The 18,549-nt window shown below is 34.3% G+C and overlaps 2 protein-coding genes across 6 annotated transcripts in view; one reads left to right on the top strand and one right to left on the bottom strand.

Annotated features, from left to right (window-relative positions):
- LOC127846367 (septin-5-like) overlaps positions 1-15,250 on the top strand; it is a 78,340-nt gene extending 63,090 nt beyond the window's left edge. For all 5 annotated transcript variants that reach the window (XM_052377593.1, XM_052377606.1, XM_052377597.1 and 2 more), the window contains 6 exons: positions 2,832-2,933; positions 4,046-4,142; positions 4,946-4,997; positions 6,552-6,656; positions 7,537-7,615; positions 12,815-15,250. In XM_052377593.1, the coding sequence (XP_052233553.1) occupies positions 2,832-2,933; positions 4,046-4,142; positions 4,946-4,997; positions 6,552-6,656; positions 7,537-7,615; positions 12,815-12,907 (528 nt within the window). In that variant the 3' untranslated portion in view covers positions 12,908-15,250. The remainder of the gene's footprint in view (positions 1-2,831; positions 2,934-4,045; positions 4,143-4,945; positions 4,998-6,551; positions 6,657-7,536; positions 7,616-12,814) is intronic.
- A 1,382-nt stretch (positions 15,251-16,632) lies between these two features.
- On the bottom strand, positions 16,633-18,326 carry LOC127846631 (dynein light chain Tctex-type protein 2B-like). The gene is made up of 3 exons (XM_052378096.1): positions 18,300-18,326; positions 17,478-17,537; positions 16,633-17,094 (listed from the first exon to the last, which is right to left on the bottom strand). The coding sequence occupies exons 1-3, from the start codon at positions 18,324-18,326 to the stop codon at positions 16,633-16,635; spliced, it is 549 nt and encodes a 182-aa protein (XP_052234056.1).
- Between the last annotated feature and the right edge of the window lie 223 nt (positions 18,327-18,549).

The raw sequence follows: 18,549 nt of genomic DNA on the forward strand, positions 1-18,549 counted from the left end.
CAGGGGTCCTGTTATCTATTGATTGTATCACGTTCGCGGTCAAACCGAAACGGCGGCATTGTTTAATGTGGTTGTTAATTGACTTTAATCTACTACGTCATTATTTCCCGCTGCGTAAGGGCAAAGGATAGTTGTTCACACATCTGAAGTCCAACATCGCTCAGTAAAAAAATAAAAGCAGTTTATGTTGTTGTATTTGTTTTATTGTGATTGGTTGTATGTATTGTGAATTGATTTGAGTTGACGATCTAACGGTACTGTATTGTTGTATTTTTTATTATATAAATGTTATAAATGAATAAAGGCGTATCAACAACTACGCGTTACACACCGGTCTTAATAACAATAACGCATGACATCACCATCTATGTTTATAAGGCTTACACTGAAAACACGTGGCTTGTATCTAGTAACGGAAGTAGTAATGTTTAATTTGACGTTAATAGATCAAGTGCATTTCGGATAGGCTTTCAAACTTTTGCAATTAACGATGCGAAACCAAAAAAAAACGTTCCACAAAAATGCATATGTCTGTAAATATTGCTTCATTTTATACATGTCCCGGAAAATCGGCAAAAGTCCCGGACAATTTAACTCAATGTCTCGGAATTGGTCTGAAAAATTATGGCATGTATGTCTTTGTCCTTTATATGTACTGATGTACTGAATGCTACATGATTTTAAAACCCTGAGTATGCCTGCGCACTTCTACCATGTAAGAATATCTAGAAAGCCACAGAAGTTGGAACAAATCTTTGTTTGCAACTGTCCATTGGTCATATGATTGGTCCATTTTGTTTCTGCATGATATCTTTAGAATGCTTAGACCTACCATAATCCAACTGGTAGACTGTACTTGTAAGGAAAGGAAAATGCCTATTAGTTTTCAGGGGACAAAAATATTTATAAATTGCACTCGTCCTGCAGGACAAGTGCATTGAAATTTTCACTCGTCCTGCAAACACATGCACTTGTCCTTCAAATATGTGTGAAAGAAAGATTGCAAAGGACTGATATGACAAACAATGTTTCCTATATCACTGCTAAAATGCTGCTTACTTAGTTATTCATGCCAGCTGATCACAGAAGAAATGTTAACTTACTTTATTTATGAGGAACACAAAATAAATAAATGAAGACAAATTTGTTTTTTCCTTTTTCTAATGCTTGCGTGCTTTCCATTTCGGATGGTTGAACATCGCTCCTGCCCCCTTTAAAGAACGCTCGTATGTCAGACATTTTTCAGATGAAATTCAGACTGGTTTAAAACCGTACTTCGCAGTAAAATTATTCTTTAAAAAAAATCAATACTTACAGTGAATGAAGTCAGATGGTTCCCTGTCAACATGGACACGCAAAGTTTACACCAAAAAGCCAATATTTACTCGGGACACAGTCTCGCATAACAACGCGCACCTGCTGTATGAAATTTACAATTACGATTTCCGGTTCATTCGCGATCTACTTTCGGAATAGATATGCTTTAAGAAATGATTTTATTTAATGAAAAAGAGTCTTACTGGTCAGAAAATACATATTTTAACATCAGTTTTTTTTCACTCGTCCTGTAGGACGAGAGCTTTAGGGAAATTCACTCGTTCTTTCAAGATTTCACTCGTCAATACGAGCAGACGAGTGGAATTTTTGTCCCCTGGTTTTGCCATGTATAATACCAAAATACTCCCCTATTTTTTGTGGGGTGGCTGGGGTGTGTATGTAGATATATTGAGCTCTTTCATGCACACTTGGATGCTTTAACTAAGTTGTTGTCCCCTACCGGTGAAACTGGAGGGGACTTATGATTTGTGATCCGTCTGTCAGACTGTCTGTCAGTCCGTCACACTTTTCTGGATCCTGCAATAACTTTTAAAGTTCTTCATATTTTTTCATGAAACTTGAAACGTGGATAGATGGCAATATGGAGATTATGCATGTCATTTCATTTTGTTCCTACGTCAAGAATTCTAGTTGCTATGGCAACAAATATTTTAAAAAATACTGGCCATTGTGGAGTTTCACTGGTAGGGGACCATATTGCTTGTCAATCTCTTGTTTATTTTGCTTTAATTAACAATACAAATAATTGAAATTGTAGAAAATGTAGAAAAAAGAAATGTACTTTTTTAATTAAAATAATGCAACTTATTACAGTACCGGTAAATACAAGATAAAACCAAACAACATGACTTCTTGAATTTTTCTGAATTTCCTTGCATGCCAGTCTAAAGAGAAATGCCAGTCTTCTCCCTAAAAATTGACCCTAGGCAGACCCCTGTTGAGATGCAATATAAGATGCGGTGTATATGTCTTAAGCTCAAAATCAATGTAGCCCTTTGTGGTCTATGGTATCACATGTCATAAAAGGCTTCATCCTATATCATTTATCATATAATTTTAACGTGACAGAAATGATCGCCTTGGTTAGACTATTTGTTACATGGACATATGGTGTCTAAAACTCAGAGGTCAAGGTCACACTCTTTTATCAAAGGTCACGTATCAGAAAAATACATATTAACTTACTCATTTATCAAGCAATTTTGTTATAACTTGCAACACATTATCAATATTTATGGACAGCATGTTGCACAAACTTGTTTCCCTAATATCAATATGTAATTTAACATCTCCAACATGCTTTTGTTTGGCCATCTATGTCTATGACAGTCCTTGTTGAAAGCCCCTCGTTCCATATACTTAATTTCGTTCAAAACTACTTCAGCTCATTGTATAACTGTATGTTTACCTGGAAGAATAAGGGGAACATGCCCAAATACCTGCCTCTTTATTGCCAGTCAACCAAGCTCTAATATTGTTGTATGTGTGTGTAGATCCTGGAGGAGATACAGAGGCACCGTATCGATGTGTACCAGTTCCCAGAATGTGACAGTGACGAGGATGAAGAGTTCAAACAACAGGACCAGGAACTCAAGGTTACACAAACTTATATGCGTCATGTTGTTTTGCAAAAATCAGGACATTTCCTAAGAATTGTGGCTGTCTGGGTAACGTTTGTTTAGACATAACTTGATGTCTGTCCTTGAGGCCATGTTCTTCTTTTATTATAGTGACCAATCAGCAAGCAAATGTAAAATGTACAAACTATTACTTAAATTGGGATAAAGTGCGAGTGAATTTCTGTAAGGCATACAAATTTACTTATATGGCTAATTGTGTGTGCTACTTTGCACATATTTATCTTAACATTGGTTGGTATATTTCACAAGATATAAGTAATACTGGGAAATAAAAGAGAAAAGCAGCCAGCTTTTTGCATAACCCCTATTACAGTTACAAAATTTCTATTGGTTGCAATTAGCAATCACGTTCACATGTCATAGCATAGCAACCACATTCACATGACATTGCATATCAACCACGTTCACATGACATAGCATGAGGGCTTTACACAATCTTAAGATCTTTATTGCTTATAATGTTCAAAACACACACTTGGCTATGAGCTATGAGTCTCACTGCAATTTAAATGTTCAATTAATATATGTAGCAATACACTGAACTTGGTCAAAGTTAGATCTGGTTTCTATTTATGGCAAATTATCTCATGCATACATTTGTGTACGTTATGGAATAATATATTTAATGCATTTCTTTATAATAATCACTGGAACTTCAATGTAGAAATTACAAAATGTTCCTATTTTCTAAATGTAAGACAACCACAATCTTTTGATGCAAATTCAAAATGTGATGTTGAAATTATTACCATCTTACCGAGAGATAACATGATTTTGAGAATAAGCAACTTATGGCCTTAACAACCAAAGTCATAAGCATAATGAAATTCAAGAAACAAAGCAACTTATGTGCATATTCTTGTACTACACCCTTATGGAGATCAATACATACTTACTTATCAAAACCTCCAACCAGGTTGTTATTAATCCAAAAAACAAACTGTTAATTCTTATAGATACATAGTAGCATCTGAGATGTCATGATATGTAAATGCTAGACAATTGTTTTATTATTATTTCAGCACAACTGCATTTAGTAGCATACATATTTATTATGATATTTCCAGAGTTGTTTGCCATTTGCTGTTGTTGGCAGCAACACTGTTGTAGAAGCTGGGGGCAAAAAGGTCAGAGGCCGCATGTACCCATGGGGTATTGTAGAGGGTAAGCATCATTTTTGCTTCAATATAGAGTGTTCACTTCTACTAATGTCACCCTGGAAGAAGCCTGGTTATATTCTTTGTACAGGTTAATCTGTCCGTTGTATGTTTGGTTTGTCGGATATTTGTTTCTTCACAATTTTTAGAGAACGCTTTGACCTAAGACCATGCAAATTGGTATGCTGGCTTGAAATGAAAGGAACAAACCTTTCAAATTTCATGTACCATATTATAAACCTTAAATTTTGGTGAGATAACCCTAGACCAACTTGAACCACAATCATTATTTTTCTGTCATGTTTTTCATATACATTGTATTATTCAACTGAACTTGCCTAAATATTAGTTCAGATATTAGTATAATTTATGAAAAAAAATCAGTAACTGAATTTTAGCTCACCAAAGGACACACATTTCATGCACAAGGGAAGCTATTGTAGTCATTCACTCTCCATCAAACTGATTTAACATTTTTCTTCAACTATTAAAAATTCACTGTCCATTTAAATTAAACTTGCCGGAAACGTTTTGAGAAACAGAATTCCTTTATTCAAAGTAAATTATGGTTTTCATGGTTAATCAAACCTTACAAAAACTAGAAAATTAAAAATATTTTTGTAAGGAAAATGCAACTCAATTGTGGTCTTCTTAAACATGTGAGTATACCTAATTTGGCTGTAAAATTAATTGGAAAATCTCACAGACTTATTACTGGATTTCAAAATAATTCCATGGACATATTTTTTGAGTGATATTCTGATTCGTACAAGTAACTTTGCTTTTCTTATTTGGGTAATATTATTTCAGTTGAAAATCCATTACATTCCGACTTTACTAAGCTGCGGCGCATGCTGATCAGGTATGTATGGAAAGGTTGACCAGTGAAAAACAACTACCTGTGAATAATGACTGTAATAAAAAATATTTCAGTTTTTTAACACTGAACAGTAAAAGAAATTCAAATAAAAACAAAAACATTCAGTGATCACTTCTTCCATTTGCATAAGAGTACCTTCCTATTGTATTCAGAACTGGCATTCAGTGCTCAGTACCTTCCTATTGTTATACAGTTCCCACATTCAGTGCTCAGTACCTTCCTATTGTTATACAGTTCCCACATTCAGTGCTTAGTACCTGCATATTGTTATACAGTTCCCACATAAAGTGATCAGTACCTTCCTATTGTAATACAGTTCCCACATTCAGTGCTTAGTACCTGCATATTGTTATACAGTTCCCACATTACGTGATCAGTACCTTCCTATTGTAATACAGTTCACACATTCATTGATCAGTACCTGCCTATTGTTATACAGTTCCCACATTCAGTGCTCAGTACCTGCCTATTGTTATACAGTTCCCACATTCAGTGCTCAGTACCTGCATATTGTTATACAGTTCCCACATTCAGTGCTTAGTACCTGCATATTGTTATAAAGTTCCCACATTCAGTGATCAGTACCTGCCTATTTTTATACAGTTCCCACAATCAGTGCTCAGTACCTGCATAATGTTATACAGTTCCCACATTCAGTGCTCAGTACCTGCATATTGTTATACGGTTTCAACATTCAGTGCTTAGTACCTGCATATTGTTATACAGTTCCCACATTCAGTGCTTAGTACCTGCATATTGTTAAAAAGTTCCCACATTCAGTGCTTAGTACTTGCATATTGTTAAACAGTTCCCACATTCAGTGATCAGTACCTGCCTATTGCTAGATAAAGTTCCCACAATCAGTGCTCAGTACCTGCATATTGTCATGCAGTGCTAACATTCAGTGAACAGTACTTGCCTATTGTTATAAAGTTCCTACATTCAGTGATCAGTACCTTCCTATTGTTATACAGTACCAACCTTCAGTGAACAGTACCTGCCTATTGTTATACTGTACCAACATGTAGTGAAAAGTACTGCCTATTGTTATACAGTACCAACATTCAGTGATCAGTACCTGCCTATTGTTATACAGTTCTAAAATTCAGTGAACAGTACCTGCCTAATGTTATACAGTTCCGACATTCAGTGATAAGTACCTGCCTATTGTTATACAGTTCCAACATTCAGTGATAAGTACCTGCCTTTTGTTATACAGTACCAACATTCAGTGAACAGTACCTGTCTATTGTTATACAGTTCCAACATTCAGTGAACAGTGCCTGCCTATTGTTATACAGTTCCAACATTCAGTGATAAGTACCTGTCTATTGTTATACAGTTCCAACACTCAGTGATAAGTTCCTGCCTATTGTAATACAGTACCAGCATTCAGTGATCAGTACCTGCCTATTGTTATACAGTGCCAACATTCAGTGATTAGTATTTGCCTATTGTCATTCAGTGATCAGTATGTTTATCCCTGTATGACAGTCCCCTCATTCAGTGATCAGTATGTATATCCCTATCTGACAGTACCCATATGCAGGACCTGAAGGACATGACGTGTGAAGTGCACTATGAGAACTACCGGGCTGAACGGCTGTCTGGAGCACAGGTCACGTCACACGCAGACAGAGGGTATGTAACTGTCAGTTCACACTACTGTAAACCTCATTTCTTTATCTTTTTTGAGATTACAATATTTGCAAATTTACTTATCATAAATGTTACCTACTGCTTGTTGTATGTTAGACCAGTCTCTTCAGCTAACTGGTCAAATTTGGGCACAATACAGTTGTTTGCTGTAATTTCAGAATTCGTTATGCAATTATAAAATAATTTGCTACGTTTGTACAACTATCGACCATGTGCAGATGTGTAAGACCTATCTCTCTTGATCAAAGATCAAGGTATTTTAGAGATCAATATGCAATATGGACATGCCATAGTGTAGTGATGTTGGGTGGGGGCGCATTGATGGATGGATGTTTTACCCATTTAATTGCAGAAGTAGACCAATATAACCCATGATGGAAAAACTAATAGGGTAAAATCTTGGTGTCAGAAAAAGGAGTGGCAGAAAACTATTTAATTTGTCTAAATAATAAAAAAGGTATCCAAAAACTGAAGCAGATGATTGGTGAGACAACTACAATTAAAAAACAATCTGAAGGTTACGTCCTCTTTGGTGTAAATCCTGATTTGTTGTGCATTGTTTTTTATCACGTAAGAAAGTCTATATGGGTGAGATTAAGCAAAATGTTAATCAGGTCTATATTTTACAGATATTGAATATTACATAATTAGTTCATGCAGCACAAAATATTTAATTTACCCACATTTTGCTAAATTGTATTTCTTTATGTATGTTTCTACGAGACATTTAAACAAAATTCTTCATCGTGTTATTTTTTTTAAAATGAATCTCAGATTAGTTCTGAATGACATTGAATAACAATGGCAGTCCATTCACACGCAGAGGTGTGTGAGTTGTAACTAAGCTGTCTTTATTGTGCAGGAAACTGAAACGGGACTCTGCAGCCCCTATGGAAGCTGACCTGGTCACAGACCGGCTGTTACGGGAGAAAGAGGAGGAGGTGGGCATATTTCGTAACATAACATAGATAGTTTATATAATATTTTCCTTTGTTATATGGTTTAGCAGTTCCATTTGCAAATGCATATACCAGTCACTGTCAACTGCCATACGTTATGTAGGGGTATGGAGAGAATTTCGACATAAATTTTATGAGTGATCCTCACAAAAGAGATTTACCCTTGCTTTGAGTTGAACTAGGAGGAAAAAGGGTTCAAAAATGCAGCCCTAAAAGTAATTTTATCATATAGTTTCTGCTATATGTAAACACTGCTATTCCTTTATAGTTGTTTGTTAGACCCTCTTCAAAGACACTGGAGTGTATTGCCAGCCCCATATATTAGTCAGTGGGAAGGTTACCATAGATTTTTTGCAATAACTAAAAAATGATTTTACCCAAACTTTGACCCAATTGCTACGGTCCATGGAAACACCGAATTCCACTTTTCACCGAATTACAACCGAATTACACTTTTCACCGAATTACAACCTTACTACACATTAAAATGATCGTTGGTATCGATTAGATACGGGTTCTTCACATGACGCCGGGCTGTTACCGAATTCCACTTCCACTTATCACAGACCGACTGGCCGAGTTTCTATCAATTGTTTTGCGTTGTTAACAGTTTGCAGATTTTTCGACCACCTTTATTAGTTTCACACTTCTTTAATCCGCTATTCACAAGTTTTTGACACGATGTCTGATTGAATATAATAGATAATTGGCTATAAAAGAGTTCCGATTTGTTTGATGATTGTCCTTTTGAATAAATGAAAGTGGGCTATTTTTTAATTGTTTTAATCATATGCTGATTTTCACTAATAAGAATAAATTGTTATTTTGAGTGTTTATTGAATACAATATCTAATTGGCCAATAAAGAATTTCAATTTGTTTGATGATTGTCCTTCGAATGTTATAAAGTCAAATATTCCGTGTTCCATAATTTAATAAATTGTAAAAATTGCTGTACTAACATTAATGCATCATTTAATGGCAAATACTTATATACGGAGTATACTCTCCAGATTTTCGGACCATAAAGAACATGTCTGACTTAATATTGATTGCGTGTTACACGTCTTTCAATATTGTATCAATAAATTTATTAAAATATATAATATAATGTATCTGTAATGACATTAATGACAAAATACTTGTTTAAATTTGAACATCAGCGGACTATACGGATCAAGTGTCAAAGCGAGAATATACGATTTTGTCAAAAATGTATGAATTAATATAAAATGTGTATAAACTTATTATACATATATTTCGATATCAATTAAAATAAAAGTTAAGAACAACACGTGTAATGCGAAATAAGCCAGATATAAAATCTGAATTTAAAATGTCCGTACAATAGAATGTCAGTACAATAGAATTTGCCAGCGTGTATAATTATCATGCATGTACGATATGAATCTAAATTAAGGTGTACGGATTATTTTAATTTCCTTTCAGCGGCTAATTTCTTTTTGCTGCATTTTATGAAATTCGTCTTCAGTGTAAATTTTTCATGCCTATTCAGTGTTTTGGTAACATATATTTATCAATATATTACAATTAAACACTTATAAAAATCGTATAATCATGCTTTAATAAGTAGTTCATGTTCATTCAAGATTATGATACAATATAAGATATACAAATGACGAGGCCATAAACGGCAATATTTCTTGTTTTTCATTGTTAACTAACACATCAATTATCAATTAGTGAAATTATTAACATGAAACAAGATGGGCGTCCTCGAGATGCAAACATATGCCGATATTGTCTACAATAATAACGATTGTCGCACTCAGTAATTGGTAATTACAGACGTGTTAATCATTTATGGTATATTCTCAACACATGAAAAAGATAATGCGTTTCACAACAATCAGTAAGTGTCAAAAATTGGGCGTATTCCAGATGCAAACATACGAGTCAATAATACGAGTGTTATTATACCCGTATTGACATTTTAAAATACGTTTGACTGCTAATTTTGAATAAAATGTATGAAATAGATATAAACAAGTGTTTGATAAAAAGATGCATTGATAAAAAATGCGTTGTTTGCAGAATTTTTAAGATAGAAACACGGGTGTATTTTTGTAAAAAATTTAAGTGATGAAAGAAATTTTAATAAACGTTGTCACCAAGCAGCATATATTAATTCAATTTTATAAAAATAGATTTTAATCATAAAAGTGCATGTTTGTGGATGCATACTGATTATAGGAATAATAAATGTCACAATTCAAATGAGTAAAAAATCTGAGAATATGAATAATTTGACATTTTCACATTTAACGACTTTTAACATAACGTCGGTAGACCAGAATAAATACACTTCATTTATATCAGGCAAATAACAATTAGTATTCTAAAGCAGGAGAAGACTACACTGTGTAATAGCAAACTGCTGTGTTGATCCGTATCTTATCAGCTCAATACACAGACCCCTGGCTACTGTTCTGGAAAATTATATATTGCTAAAATAACTGATTTCTCTTATTGCCAAATTGTTGTGTACATTTTTAAAAAACGGGAATGGAGCCACATCCCCATTGTGAACTTTTTATTAAGTTCACAGTATAGAGATAATCTAATTAAAGACGGCGCTAATTAAATGTGAAGCTGGATATTAACAAATATGATCCATTTCGCTTAGCTCAATATTCAATGGAACGCGCACTTAACAAAATTGTAAAAAATCACATGCATTTCTTTTTATAAATCCTTCAGAAATATTATATGTTATACATCGTTTTGTTTTGTTTATTTACTAACTCATCCACAAAGAAAATAATGAAACATTTCTACATTAAATAAAGAAATATCGCATTTGATTGTTATGTCTTTGTGCGCTCGACAGCTGTTTGGTATTTAACTGTTTAGTTATATTTTTTCCGTATCTTTAATGTATCTTATTTATGTGTGACTACGTGCTTATTTTGTGAAGAAATGAAAGATTCAAATACACTTGGAGACCCTTATAACCCTTACACATATTTCATGCTATTTTAATCTTGAAGTACATATAAATGTTCACTTGTTACATACATTGTCAAACTATTGAAACCTTTTACATCTTACATGTTATGTTAACCTTCAGAAGTGCTATACAATTTAACAGCAGTTTCCATAGTATTACATTTACCCGATAAGTTCACGAATGTGTAATTCGGTAATCTATATTCCCTTTTTAAATTAATTCCGACATGTTAAGCAATTGAAAACATTGTGATAAATGATAACTCTATTACATTTAAGTTCATTAAATATTTTTGTGTACGTGTTCATTTACATTTCCCTCTTTTATTTCATATAATGTGTATGCTTTTGTTGATGATGATGCTTAATTCATTTATAATAAAGTATGTAATATTATTAATATCCATTTGCTTTTTTACTATTATTGCTTCTTCCGTTACTCCATTTATAACTTTCAACTACCTGAATTACACCTTCAAATCGCACACCCAACTGAATGTGTAATTCGGTTCTTGGGTAAATATGGGAGTGGACTGGACTTCGGTGAAAGTGTAATTCGGTCCTCAATTAAATATAAAATGTGTAATTCGGTAATTACTTAGCAATTCTTTATCATCTTTAGGCTCTTATCAAATTAAAATCGACATGTTGAGCATTTTAATCATTGTGATAAAAGAATAAATTGAATATTTTAAGTGGAATTTGATTTTAAGATATGCGCACATTTCACCTTTTCCAACTGTCGTCTTAAAAGATTAAAAGCTGAAACATAACACAATTAACAAAACAATGACGCAACCCTAAAAAATTAAGTTTACTATTAAGTTAAATAAAAAAACATGTCAGTTAATTTTGGTTGAAGTATAGTGTAATTCGGTAATGATATTCGGTACTCAGTTGTAATTCGGTGAAAAGTGGAATTCGGTTGTAATTCGGTGAAAAGTGGAATTCGGTGTTTCCATGCACCCCAATTGCTATGATTGTTTCTTGAGGAGAAAAAAATCTTGATTGATTTAATTGTCCACAGATCAAAATTCAAGGTTACTGGGACTTGTTAAGTTTCAGACAGTATTGTAAATACTCTTCAAACCATTTATCAGTTTGAATTTGAATAATTATCACTGCCTTAGGCTGTAAATCCCTTTTCCATTGAGTTTGAAAAACGACGATCCAGCTAGTTCAATTGCCTGTCTGAAATCTATTTTGGGACTTTTAGAGCAATGCTTGTACGCTATTTAAAATTCTTGTTACATTGCATACATGCTAAAAACATATCTTGTTTTGCTATAAAATGTTATGTATGAAGGTAGAGGTTCAATGTGGTTTATGAGCTATATTTTAAGGTAACTGGTTACATGTAAACTGCCACTTACTCAGATCCTGCTGGAAAGTAGAAATGTTTCTTCTCGTGGCATTAATTATATAGCTTGACTAGCATAATTTCTGAACTGGTAAAATAAATGTCACAACATATCTTTTTGATATTACATGGTTGTTTAAGAAAGAATAGTTCATGTGTGTAAAAGAAAGAAGAAAAAATGCACGAAAAGGTGTTTAAAGTTCTAAGGTCACTGTTGTTATCTCAAAAAGTGTAAATGCCATTATTTCTTGAAGAAGAAATGTCTTTTAATTGGTCTAAGAAAAAATAATAATTTACTTATCAAATGCTCAACTTGTATCTTCAACATGCTTAAGATTAAAATATGCATAATATCCGAATGAGTGGGATGTAAAAAATGAATGACACGGTATGCATTTTGATTTGTCAGTACAAGAAAAGTAGTATTTAAAAGGCCCGTATTCTATTTTGTTTAAGATGAAAACATTCGTACTGGATGAATATAACGGTTTGCAAGATATGGCATGTGATTTATTATTTTTCATGGTTTTATGCATAAACTGGAAATACAATAATTCATGTGTAATTACTGCTACTACATTCATCAGCAGCTTTTGTATTTAACCCTTTATGCCTAGCGTCTCGAAAAAAGGCCTTGGCAAACAGCGTAGACCCAGATGAGACGCCGCATCATGCGGGGTCTCATCTGGGTCTGCGCTGTTTGCTTAAAGAAATTTCTGGAAGAAATATTCTAAATATAGAAATAAATATACTAGACATCCCTAATTTTGGAAATAAATTGATCCAATTTAGAAGGATGGGAAAGTCCACTAGGCTTAAATGGGTTAAGCAAGTTTTTTCCCTCTATTGCAGATTCGCAGAATGGCGGAGGTCGTGGCCAAGATGCAGGCACAGCTTCAGTCCCAGAACAGTCCCAGGGTTTACGGCAGCGTGGCTCAGGTCTAGTAGCACTCGGGCGTCATGGCAACATGCCAGTGCAAAGGGGCCAGTGTCTTCATGAAGCTGGATGCAAAAATAACTGGGGTTTTATTTATACCACCATGAATAGGAATCTTTCAATACTTATTTACAGCAATAATATTTGTATTTTTTTACTGTTTTGGATGATTATTCTTTAATGTGAATAAATTGTTTAAAATGTGCATATTTATCCAATATTAAAGGCTGCATAGCAGAGCTCCAGATAAGGATTTGGTCTAAAGGATATTTTACCCACTGATTTTATTGTTAAAGGGTATTTTACTCCTATGTTTCAGCCATAAAGGGTTTTTAAAAAGGCCACGGATCTTAACACACCTCGTAGTAATCCATTGCTCTATTATGGTAAGCGAAGACAACAGGTGCTGCACGTACGCACAGACAGTGCAAAAATTTCGCAATTATGTTATGGCACTGCTTGTACATTTGAAAATAAAGTCACACTGCCTGTGGGCTATGTAAGTTAAATATAAACTTCTTCAAAAATTAGATCGCTGAAAATTATTACACTAGATTATTGGTTAAACCGGTTACGCACTTTAATCGATCACAAATACGTACAAAGATTTGTATTGAGCCTATTGTTAAAGCGTTGTTTTTTTTAATTTTCAATGCGTAAATACGCAGATACGCATATTATATGGAGCTCTGCTGCTAAGTAGTTACTGTTTGAAAAGAATCTCAAAAATCAATCTACTTAGTTGGTTACAAGAAAAGTGCTTGATTTTGTTGTATGATTAAAAATTCCCAATCAAGTCTAGATATCATATAGATCTACTTACCGTTAGACATTATACATGGTTAATATTGAAAGCTTACTGTATGTTGTTTGTTTTTAACTTGACAAACGCTCTACTGTTAGATTTTCTAGGCAATAAAGTCATATTCATATGCGCTTCCGAAATACATAATGATATTGATTGTAAATGATATAAAAAATACACGTATTTTCCTCCGTCTTTTTTAAAGACCAGTTACTATAGGTCTGTTCTACAGATAGGAAGGTTTCGGTTTTGTCTGGTGTTATGTACTTCTGCGTATGCAGTTTATATGTGTTGTTTATTGTTGTGATTATTTTTTTAATATTCCTAGCAATCTCGTGTGTCTGTAAACTCGGTGCGTGCATTCCATGTGTGCAGACCGGTATGTACTGACGGAACGTAGTGACGTCATTGCATGTATACAGTGTGCTTTCAGAAGGCTCATTGAAGTTGTAGCCTACGATTTGTTCTTTGTTCATTATTTACAAAAATGTCGTATGGGGCTGTCAGCTACGATTGTTTCAGTTATACATCATTGAGTTCAAACCAAGATACTGCAAACATCAAGATTATATAAGCGCAGATGAAATTGTTATTAAAACCGTAAAAACAACGCTATTAGAGGCAAATAAAAGCTTGCGGCGCCGAACGCCATGAGAGTAATATCCCTTAGATTGATATCCCTTTAATCGCAGCGCAATCGTGCTGTGAGATAAGGTTTAGTGATATTATGGGCATTTTTCATTGTTGAATTGAGCTGAAAAGAATTATCATGTCAAAAGAGTAAGTTAAAATGTGGTAACTGAGCAATTATCAGCAACTCATCTTGCTACCAGTTGTTTATAAAAAATATATATTATATTCGATTTTTTACATGACTCACCTGGGTCCAGACCTCTAAGCCGAAATGATCCGTAAAACAAAATTGTGTCTTTGTCAGTTTGTGTCGTATGAACGAATCTTCATGAAAACAACATCGAATCATTTCTGTTGTAGTTGTCAAAACGAAAGTACGGTTGATATTCAAATGCGTTATTTTTCTATTTCCGGGATATTGTTTTAGTATGTTGATGCAGCATTAGCAAGTATAAGTGTATATGAAGTGAAAACAACAAAAATAAACAACTGTTGCGATAGACACCTTTAAACATAGCATATACTGTTAGATGCCCATACTATTACTTTAAAGGCTGGTCATTTGATCAACATTATTGTCTGTATTTTTGGCTGGCTGAAAATCGACGTGTAATCACCGTATAGGAGTTGTTGTCTAATGCAAATACGAACTAAATAGTGGACTTTAGTCAAGTTTGCAATTTGTTTAAATTTAGTTGACCTTTAATGCTTTTAAATAATTAGTCAACTGAAATCGAGACAAATGTATAAATAGTTTACTCTCTATTATCCTGTGCAAATAACGACTGTTACGAATTGATTTGTTTACTCCTATGTGTTCATTGTTGTGTTTGTATTCAACTTTTGTACAAAGGAAATGCAATACAAATATTAACTATTTATATGAATGTATTAAAGATACTATCAAAAGCTTTTCAGCGTGTTTTTCTTAACTGATTAAGTGTTAACAGAATCAGCTGTGGATCTATTTCACCAAACTATATCACAAAGCGGGTATCGTAAAAAGCATTTCATTTCGTTTTCCAACAATGACTTTGTTATGTAGACGAATCACTTTCCGGTCAATGTATCCTAGTAATGTGTACACAAAGCCTGTCTCAGCGCCTTCATGTGTTAGCATGCGCAGAAGTTTGCATCTTGACAAAGTGTGGGTGTGGGTGGGGCGATCAATTAAATTTCTCGGCATAGTATTATCGGAACTTAAATAATAAAGGTTCACTATGTCTCTCATAAAAACATAGGCTACTTTTAATATCTAAATATGCAGCAACATTAAAGATCTAGGTAATGTGTGAGTTCAAAATAGACTATCGTAAAATTATGGCTTTCTCGTTGCTTTTATTCCCTATGAACGGCCACATTTTACAATTAATTAGCACACATAGCCACGACAAAAATGAAGGTAGAATTCCTTTTTATATTTAATTTGTGTTTAAAAGCTTGACAATAATATGCTTGTGTACGTAGAAAATATGACGCAGTGAATACAATGTATTTTTTTTACTGAAGAAGGGATTTATCGACATATAATTTCAAACGTTCATGTGGCGCATACAAAATTTATATACACATGTATTTCATAAACATTAGAACCACACTGACATCCTTGTACGTTCTGTAATGCGAATACAGATATGAGCTCACACTGCCACCATCGTTCCTTCTTTCATGTGAATAAAGATAAAATCAAAGTTATACCATCGGGCTATATTTAACAAAAGTGAAGATAAGGAAAATCCCACTGACACCATGTTATTTGCGATAATGTTAATTCGCTATTAATTTGTTGAGTTCTATTGATGTTATTTCGAATTTCCATTTGAAGCTGTCATTAACAGAGTATAATCGTGACGCATTTTATCATTCTTATGCCCCACACAACCAAAGAAGCACGCATGCCTCGCATGGTTCCTGGGATACCAGCTGTCGGTATTACCAAAGCTCGTTTAATCAAAACTTATAAAGCTTAGAAAAGAACATGTATGAGGCTGCAAAGTACAAAATGATGTATTCGCAAAGATATCCGCATAATGTGCACATCTGATTTTCGATCAAAGGATGTCATCGCATATTGGTTTATCGATATTGGATATTATTAAAATAATCAAGTTTTTAATACAGAATCATGTTTGTTTATTCAAGTCATACTGAAAATTTAAACAAGTATACATTTCTAAGAATTTTAAAAATTTCAACTAAGCGTACTGGAATCGTACGGTTTCGCCTTTTAAGTTTTGAGTGGGAAAAGTGCACCTAGTATCTCATTAATAATTAATATGAATTACACGCCCGTTCTCACTCCTGGAACACCGCAAATACTGTAACCACGGCAACCAAGCTGTCGTTGATGAACGTGCCGGTGGCGAATGTATCGATCTGTGCGTTCCACACACACTGACTTCCCACCAGCATACTTAGGCAAGATTTACTCGATATTGTCACAAAAACTACGAACTTGTATCTCGGGAATTTCATTGCTTTAACCTTTCTTTTAATCGTGTCAGACAGGCTCCTCGCTAACACACTCGCGCGTTTTGAATCGTACGTTAACCCTGTAAGAGTCGTATCCAGTTGGCGTTCTATTTCTTCCTTGACCTCTCTCGGATTGAACGTTCTCAGTGGCGTCGCCTTGGTGACATTTCCCTTGGCGGCCAGTGTGCGCTGTCGAAGAAGTTGCATCTTGTTGAAGGACGCCAACACGGAAGTCACCGCAGCGGCGTTAATTTTCACGCTCGGGCGCCGTTCCGAATCGACCTGCTGGAATATTTAACAAAATAATGTAAAACATTCATACTGTTGCAATTGAGTTAAATATAAAAACCCGCAACCGACAATGATCAATGAAATGAAAGAAAAATCGTATAAAATCGTATACTTATTAAAAACTGAAGAACGGCTTACTGCTTAGAAAGAACTCAATTGAAGAAAGTAAAACGAATCCCATAAAATACCATTGTAGCGCAGTGTTTAATTGGAAAAGACGCATTTTGTGAATGTTTATTCATTGTATTAATTTAAGTACTGTATTATTCGCAGAGACCGACGTGCAGTCTTCAAAAGAAAGTTAGAAACAACGATGATAACATCAGACAACAACTGACAATTACTAGTATCCACGACAATACATGGTCAATATTTACATTGTCCTCCATTTTGGAGTCGGCAGATTCCGACTTGGATGCTGGTGCCAGGACTGGTTTCTGGAGTATTAAGCATATATGTCTTGAACAGAGACAACTGGGCATAATGCATGTGCGTAAAGTGACGTCCCAGATTAGCATGTGCAGTCCGCACTGGCTAATCAGGGACGACACTTTCCGCTTAAACTAGATTTTCGGTAAAAAGGGACTTCCTTTAAACGAAAAATACTATTAAAGCGGTAAGTGTCGTCCCTGATTAGCCAGTTTTCTCAGAGCAAGACACATATGTATACATTTCTGTATCAAGTCAGATTTGTATTATGTAGTAAAAAGTATTTTTTCTGTTAAATCAAGTCACAAACAAACACACACATTCGGCAAAGAAAACAATATTGTTGTGCGTTTTTAGCAACTTTTGTTCTTATATTTAAATACATTTTCGTAAACCTTACACGATTCTATATTGATTTTATATGATATATATGGGCCGTGCTCTGTAAAAAGGGGGTTTAATGCATGTGCGTAAAGTGTCATCGTACGGTCCGCAAAGGCTTATCAGACCCGCATAGACTGAATTTTTGCGGAGACTTCTTTAAACGAAAATTATCATAAAACGGAAAGTGTCGTTCCTTATTAGCCGGTGCGGACTGCATAGAATAATCTCGGACGATACGCACAAGCATTCAACCCGACTTTCGCAGAGCACGGCCCATATGTATATATATATATATATATATATATATATATATATATATATATATATATATATATATATATATATATATATATATTATATAACATATATAACACAGCGTTACTCACCGTTGTGATCATTAGCCTCCTATCCATCTTACCCACAGTCCCGTCCACTGAGAAATGTTGAAGGTCAATGGGCAATGTCAACATACCAAAGTACCTTTACAAAACGTTTGCTTTGTCCGACACTTGTTTCCGTTTTACCACCTTTGTATTGGCGTAGATTGGTATCGCTTTGTGGTATACAATACGAGTACTTTATTCCCTGCAACCTTCTATGGAACATTTTTAATAGCATGATTGGAAATGCTTTGGA

The sequence above is a fragment of the Dreissena polymorpha genome, chromosome 1 (genome assembly GCF_020536995.1).
Source record: "Dreissena polymorpha isolate Duluth1 chromosome 1, UMN_Dpol_1.0, whole genome shotgun sequence".
Lineage (NCBI taxonomy): Eukaryota > Metazoa > Mollusca > Bivalvia > Myida > Dreissenidae > Dreissena > Dreissena polymorpha.

What these genes read in the sequence shown, in the direction of transcription:
- LOC127846631 (XM_052378096.1), bottom strand. Translation starts at nt 18,326, where the DNA reads ATGGATAGGAGGCTAATGATCACAACG. An exon ending in GGAGGCTAATGATCACAACG is followed by an intron (nt 17,538 to 18,299) that starts GTGAGTAACGCT and finishes TTAATACTCCAG; the next exon opens with AAACCAGTCCTGGCACCAGC. An exon ending in ACTCCAAAATGGAGGACAAT is followed by an intron (nt 17,095 to 17,477) that starts GTAAATATTGAC and finishes TAAATATTCCAG; the next exon opens with CAGGTCGATTCGGAACGGCG.